At 45.1% G+C, this 7257-nt stretch overlaps 2 protein-coding genes across 3 annotated transcripts in view; one reads left to right on the forward strand and one right to left on the reverse strand.

Moving 5' to 3' along the window:
• Positions 1 to 1581, reverse strand: part of marc1 (mitochondrial amidoxime reducing component 1) — a 6059-nt gene extending 4478 nt beyond the window's left edge. The window contains exons 1-3 of one of the 2 annotated variants that reach the window (XM_031877397.1): positions 1341 to 1581; positions 456 to 626; positions 115 to 277 (exon numbers count right to left, since the gene is read on the reverse strand). In XM_031877397.1, the coding sequence (XP_031733257.1) occupies positions 115 to 277; positions 456 to 626; positions 1341 to 1555 (549 nt within the window). In that variant the 5' untranslated portion in view covers positions 1556 to 1581. Of the gene's footprint in view, positions 1 to 114; positions 278 to 455; positions 685 to 1340 lie in introns of both variants that reach the window. The other variant, XM_031877398.1, reaches the window with a different exon arrangement.
• Positions 1582 to 2358: 777 nt separating this feature from the next.
• drc2 (dynein regulatory complex subunit 2) lies at positions 2359 to 6896 on the forward strand. The gene is made up of 10 exons (XM_031877403.1): positions 2359 to 2574; positions 2688 to 2866; positions 2963 to 3130; positions 3212 to 3381; positions 3462 to 3606; positions 4134 to 4223; positions 4685 to 4777; positions 5602 to 5913; positions 5992 to 6123; positions 6329 to 6896. The coding sequence occupies exons 1-10, from the start codon at positions 2487 to 2489 to the stop codon at positions 6605 to 6607; spliced, it is 1656 nt and encodes a 551-aa protein (XP_031733263.1). The 5' UTR covers positions 2359 to 2486; the 3' UTR covers positions 6608 to 6896.
• The last annotated feature ends 361 nt before the right edge of the window (positions 6897 to 7257 follow it).

Consider the following 7257-nt stretch of genomic DNA (forward strand, 5'->3'; position numbering starts at 1 on the left):
GAGACATGTAGTGAGACTTCATGGTGACGCTGACATAAAGGTGAGACTTCATGGTGACACTGACATAAAGGTGAGACATGTAGTGAGACTTCATAAAGGCCTGCTGCTGTTTACCTCAAGCTTTTGGGGAAGAGTGCTGCTCTCCTCCGGCCTCCTGCCCGTCATCTGGGGCTCATGGTGCACCAGGCGAAAGGTCGACTCCTCCCCCAGATAACCAGTGAGCCAGCGAGATGATTCATCGCCGCAATCCCGTCCCTGGATCCCGACTCCGAACACTCTGCAGCACAAAAACAACAAGACGCATTCATACCCGTCTGACAATAGAGCTAGAACAATGTAGATAATATTAGGACTGTAAACCTATTCTAGAACTTAAAACAAGAGTCACCAACGACTTCTTAAGTATCTATTATGACCCTCTCTCAGTTGCTAAAAACTAAACCCTGATGTGAAACCTGCAGTCGATGACGGCGTTTTCGGACTGCTTGATGGGGAACCTCAGCTCCTCCATGTTTGGGCCGTTCAGACAGACCTGACCTCCCTCACAGTGCAGCGACACCAGCACCAGACGAGGCTGCTGTCGGCCCGTCACCATGTGGCCGTCCTCCGTCACCACCAGCCAGTGTCTGCAAGCAAGACAAACGAGAGCCGTGGATCTCCCCCCAACTGCACCATTTGGCATCCCTGGTTTTCAAAGAAAAATTACAGGAAGAGGACGTCACATCCGTAAACCCCAGATCTACATGCACTTTCATTATTATCATACAATAAACATGTTCCTGCAAAAGAGAGTGCACCAGTGATGTTTACAGGTGTTCATTTAATCCTGTGTTTTACTTCTCATCTTATCAATGTTTGGACAGCTTGAATTAAAAATGGGTGATTTCCAGATTATCACCAGTGAAGCTGGTAAGATATGGAAGTGGTGGTCGATGTGTTTCCCTTACGAAACAAACAAACAGACAGACAAACAAAGGTAATCTATCGGATTTAATTCTGATATACTGTATATATTATTATAGAATGTATTCCTAATGTTTTTCTATTATACAGTATATTTAGATTTCTAGATTTCTCTACTTGGTTTACTGGATTCTATCGATAATTTAGACTATTTTATAACCAGCCACAACTCCTGCAAACACTTCAGAACCTCCAATATTTAATAATCAGTCATGATTTTACAAGTTGATCACATGTAGTAAACAGTAGAACAGATTGTTCTCCTTCCTTCTTTCTTTGGACAGTTTGCTTCACCGACCTCAGAAGTCTTAGACTTGAGTGAATGTCCGAAACTTTCCACCAAACTTAAACGTTTTGCAAACCTCCTGATCACTCACCGATCCTGCAGATCTCCCAACTTCAGACCCTTCTGTTGGCATTCTGCCAGAGTCACAGACACAGCTTTGCCAGACTTCAGAGGGTGAATGAGGAGCTTCGACACAACTCCCACGCGAACAAGTTGTTCTGTCTTTCGCAGGTATTTATATGCAAGACCAACGAATCCCAGAACTGCTACTCCGCCCGCAAGAAGAGCAGCTTTCTGCGCTGCCATATTGACGGCCGTCCCAAAGCTCTTATTTCTGCTCTGAGGATCGAGGAGGGAGGAGCCATGAGCGAGGACCCACGAGAACAGACTTCCAGGAAGTCTTTTAACGGCCGACACGCCCCCTCACTGTTCATCTGTCATGTGATTGGACGCTGCAGCCGATCGGACTGATCAGATTGTGTTCAACATGTAAACAGTGAAGACAGATCAGAATAAACTCTAGTTTATATTTGATCTGGTTTAAATAAATGTTCATTGTAGTCTGAACAACGAAAGGACCACAAACAACTTTCTACATTTATTAGAAAGATTTGTGTTTTCATGATCTGATATTTCCCTCAATAACTTTATTATGAATACAATTAAAGTCAGAGAGAGCTGGAGAGAATAAACATATATATATATATATATAATTATTATTATTATTATTATATCTTTAACCAGCAATTGGCTAAACTGCTTCATAGCCCCGCCTCTTTTGGGCAGTTTCTCCAGCGCCCAGAGCTGCTGAGACGTGCACGCGCGGAGAGTACGTGCAGGAAGAGCATACATTTACCGCAGATATCATATTTTACACATATTACTGGTGATTCCATATTTCAAAACCACAAATATTGACAATTTGTATAGCTTATTATTATTATTATTTTATTTGTTGTGGCTGAAGGTGGGGCCCTCTATTGACCAGCCGCTGCTGGTTATGACATAAAAACGGGCTGACGGGATTTTGTGTTGGAAGCTTTTTACATTTAATAAACGAAATATCTAGAGGAAAACATCAATAAACATATTAATAATCAAGTCTTTTATGTTCTGGTTCATATCCACTTTAAATAAAGTAACGTTTGGTTTTCTGTTGATTCTATATTAATTGTGTCTTTTCTCACCTTTCAGTTGGTTTGATCCAACATGGCGGATCGTCTCCGCAGCTGTTGCCATGGAGACGGAACACAAAACAAACGCCGCCGACCGCTGCAGCCTGAAAGAGACACAAAGTAGTCCGGCTCAAAGCAGTCCGGCATACGGTAAGTTATTCTGTCACTTCTCACCGGGAGGTTCGCGTTATTTATGACGGTATCACGCGCTAGATGAGCTACTTCCTCTCACGAGACAAAACTCGCTGCTGTGTTTAAACAAGGTGACGTCACCTCAGCTGATTCACACCTCCAGTTATCAACTGAGAAAAGAGGAGCGATGGCACCCAAGAAAGGTGGAGGAAAGACGGAGGAGGAGAGGCTGATGCTCCAGCAGCAGAGAGCTCAGGCTGAGGAGGAGAAGGCCATGAAGGAGGAGGAGAGCCTCACTCTGTTCCTGGAGGTCTCTCGTTCATATTCTTATTACCTTTCAAAATAAAAGTATAAGTTGCATATCTTGAAATAAGACGCCACTGGCTCCTCCTCTCTGTGGGAGCAGGACAAGCTGCAGAAGGAGGAGAGGAACACGGAGGTGAACCTGCTGAAGCTGAACGAAGGCTGGAGGTCCATCCTCCGTCAGAGCCGAGCAGGAGAGCTGCGAGGAAACGTGGAGGTGCTGAGCCAGACCTTTGAGAGGCAGCGGGACGTCCTGGACAACGTCGTCAAGGTGAGCCGACCTGCTGCTGCTCCTCCTGCTGCTCCTCCTCCCTCTGCTGCTCCTCCTCAGTCTCCCATTCTGCTGTTTCAGACTCTGCAGCATGACCTGCAGGGGGCGGAGCTTCAGTGGGCTCAGGTGAGGCGTGTCCACATGCATCAGGTGGAGCGTCTGTGTGCTCGGCAGCACCAGAGGGTGACGTTGGTGCAGCAGCAGTGGGAGACAGTCCTGCAGCAGCTGAGCTCCAGGTTCATCTCCGAGAGGTGAGTAGTAGTAGTAGTAGTCGTCGTCCTCCTCCTCCTCCTCCTCCTCCTCCTCCTCCTCCCAAACGCTCCTCTTTCAGGGAGCGGGTGTCGTCTCACTCGCTGCAGTGTCGAGGTGATGTGGGGGACACCTCCTTCTCGTTGGAGCAGCAGCACAGAGCAGCGATGGAGGAGATCTACCAGCTGTACCTGAACTCCATCAACAACCAGAACTCTGATGACAAGGTATCAAGAGTCCACGTCGTCTCCTTCACTGACTTTACACAGAAGACAATCTCAGCCTCTATCACATGTTCACGTACATTGGGCTCCTCTCTCTCCTCCATCTGTTTCTCTCTCTCTCTCTCTCCTCCATCTGTTCCTCTCTCTCTCTCTCCTCCATCTGTTCCCCTCTCTCTCTCTCTCTCCTCCATCTGTTCCCCTCTCTCTCTCTCTCTCCTCCATCTGTTCCTCTCTCTCTCTCTCTCTCCTCCATCTGTTCCTCTCTCTCTCTCCTCCATCTCTTCCTCTCTCTCTCTCCTCCTGTTCCTCTCCCTCTCTCTCCTCCATCTGTTCCTCTCTCTCTCTCCATCTGTTCCTCTCTCTCCTCTTTTAGTGGGTTCTACAGGATTCTGTCTGGTGACAAACTGTTTCACATGTCTGAATGTGAATGAAGCTGTTTCTCTGTTAGAAGAGTTCTTATTGGAGGAGAGAAGAAGAGCAGCAACACCAGGAGTGTAAATGTCCTGATTCCAGTCTCTTTGTGGGACCAGGATTTCCGGCAGATCTGCGACACTGAAGAACAGAAGCTCAAAGACTTGGACAGGGAGGTGAAGAAGGTGAAGAAGACGAAGGAGCTGAAGGTCGGTCTGATTCTAAAACATTCTCATGAAGACTTTTTGTTTCCCAGATGAGACTGGAGAGCTTTCATGCTTTCATGCGTTTGTTGCTTTAAGTTTCTGTGTGAACTTCACGACACTTGTGCAGAAACTGAATGAAGCATCGATAAGAAGAGGCCGGTAGCGTTTACACACTTAGAGTAGTCGTGTGGATCCACCCAAACACATTTATGGAGTTTAGTAGACGGAGAAATAAACTCTGTTCAAAGAGACAAAGATCCTCTGAACAGAAGAAGAAGAAGAAATCAGCTGGAAGCTTAGATTTAAAAACAGGAACAGCTTCCTGTTTCTGTGTCAAAGAGTTTCACAATAAAAGCCTCCTAGAAACAAGCTGGAGTAAAGTTCTTCAGATGTCACAGTAGAAACAGAAGGTTAGTCTATTGAGCTCTATTGTAGCAGTTGAACCCTGAACCTCTGTCCACCAGACCGAAGAGCAGAAGCTCAAAGACCTGCTGGTGGAACAACAGCAGCTGATCCACATGAACGACAAGGAGGTGAAGAAGGTGAAGAAGATGAAGGTCAGTGCAAAAAGATGACCGACACAAAGTGAAACTAATCTTTAAATTAAGTTGAGATTCACGTTCACGTCCACTCGAGTCAACTTTGAACTTTCTCATGAATTCAAAATTCAGAACAAACAAATCAAAAGAAGCATGAAGGTTCAAACTAAAGATGAATATGTGAGCTGATCAATACATGAACACAACATTTATTAAAAATAACTAGGAATTAATCAAAGGATAAAATGGGACATACGTTTTAGCTTCTTTATATATTTACCTGTTTATTAATGTTTAAATGTATTTATTCCTGCATTTGTTTTGACCTCATTCTTTGGATTAAGATGTTTCCACGTCTGACGTGTTCTTCAGTAAAGAGAGCAGAGCTGAAACAATCTTCATATTATTTTTGGTACATTTACTTATTTAATTATTTAGTGTTCCGTCTTCTATGAGATGTGCTTCAATCTGTTCTCCCAGATCATGAGGCTCTAGATGTAATATCTAGTCATTATAATCGATGTCTGGTATCTTATACTAATCACATGATTGAGGTTCGTCTCTGACTGACGTCCTCTCTGCAGCTCGACGGAGCTTTTTAGCCTCTTTTAGCTCCGAGTTGTTTTTTTGTCACACTTCCTGTCTGGTTCAGTCTCAGCTGTTTTCAGAATAAAAGCTCTGGTAAACTCACTGTCCTCTACCTGCTCATCATCGAACAGTAGACAGAGTCAGAGACCAGCTAGTGGACATAGTGGAGCATTTAGCAGCTAAAGAGACAGATATTTGTCTCAGGAGATGGTGGAGACCAAAAACAGAGACACAAAGACTCCTGATGAGATTAGCAGCTGGTTGCTAACATGTTAGCTACATCTACTGATGTGTTGTTCTGCCTTCATGTGACCAATCAAACCAAAGAGACTACCCTCCTCTCTCAGGAGACCGTGGTCCACCTGAGGGACAAGCTGAACAAAAGAGAGACAGAAAACCAGTCGGTGGAACAGGATCTGAAGGACGAGAGGAAAGCGGCGATCATGAGGAATTGCTCGCTCCAGGATCAGCTGACTCGGGGTCGGGCGGTGGCGAGGAAGCGGCTCACGGAGCTCACGGTCCAGAGCGACGCCGCCGCCAGGAAACTGAAGGCCGCCATCGCCAAGGTGAGGCGCGTCCGTCCCACTTCCTGTTTGTCCACGGAGTCTGGTGCTCATTCGTCCCCTCGCTCTGTGCTGCTTCAGGGTCCCAAAGTCTTAAGAGTCGCTGAGATGTGTCGTAAGCTGGAGAGACAGCTGAAGGACGTCCTGTTGGTAGTCCCCCAAGAGGACGAGAGACAGGAGACAACTGGACCCGAGACAGACGGACCAGACAAGGTAGGACATGTCCACTTCTTCCTTTGTCCTCCACTGACAGGACGTAGGAGACGAAGACAGGACGTGAGAGACGAAGACAGGACGTGAGAGACGAAGACAGGACGTACGAGACGAAGACAGGACGTACGAGAAGAAGACATTTCAGGTGTAAGAGGACAAAGTGAGGAGACTAAGGTGTTGCCTTCACTGACCTGTGTTCCTGCAGGAGATGTCAGCGTTACAGCAGCTGATGGGGAAGATCAACACGTCTGTCCTCCAGACAGAAGCTCTGAGGAAACGGACAGACGATCTGAACCGAGACAACCGGCAGCTGAGGCTCCTGCTGCGTCAGCGCCAGGACGGCATGACGGTCGGCGACCAGGACGTCGGCGGTCGCCACGCTCTGCTCACCGTGCACCTGGCCCCGACCACCGCGGCCCCACCGCACGCCGACAGACGGTACAACGTCATCGAGGGCGTCCACGCCGCCAAACACGCACTGTGACGCTGCAGGAAACACTGAACATCTTTATTGAATTGTAATCTTCTGTTCTCTGATGAAACATGAAATAAACTTGATTTCATGCAAAATATTATAAATTCAACGTTTACTTTCCGAGCAGCTTTCGACCACATCTGAAGGTCTTCCTCAGCTACCGTCTCATTGTTAATTAGCATAAATAATAAAAACCATACGAGTCCTGTGTCCATTCTTAAGGCAGGGGTCTTCAACTAAAATTCCAAAAGGTCCAGATTGAGAAAATCTCCTCGGGCAAAGGTCCGAAACATTACAATAATATCTAACTCGCACTATATGTACACATATATACACATATACACATATATACACATATATACATATATACACATATATACACATATATACATATATATACATATACACACATATACAAACATATATATATATATATATACATACATATACATACATATATATAAATACATATATACATACATAAATATATACATATATACACATATACATATCTACACATATACATATATACACATATACACATATATATACACACATATATATACACACATATATATACACACATATATATACACACACATATATACACACACACATACATACATACATATATATACACATACATACATACATATATA

Source organism: Anarrhichthys ocellatus, unplaced genomic scaffold (genome assembly GCF_004355925.1).
Source record: "Anarrhichthys ocellatus isolate YVR2014 unplaced genomic scaffold, GSC_Weel_1.0 scaffold135, whole genome shotgun sequence".
In the NCBI taxonomy this organism is placed as follows: domain Eukaryota; kingdom Metazoa; phylum Chordata; class Actinopteri; order Perciformes; family Anarhichadidae; genus Anarrhichthys; species Anarrhichthys ocellatus.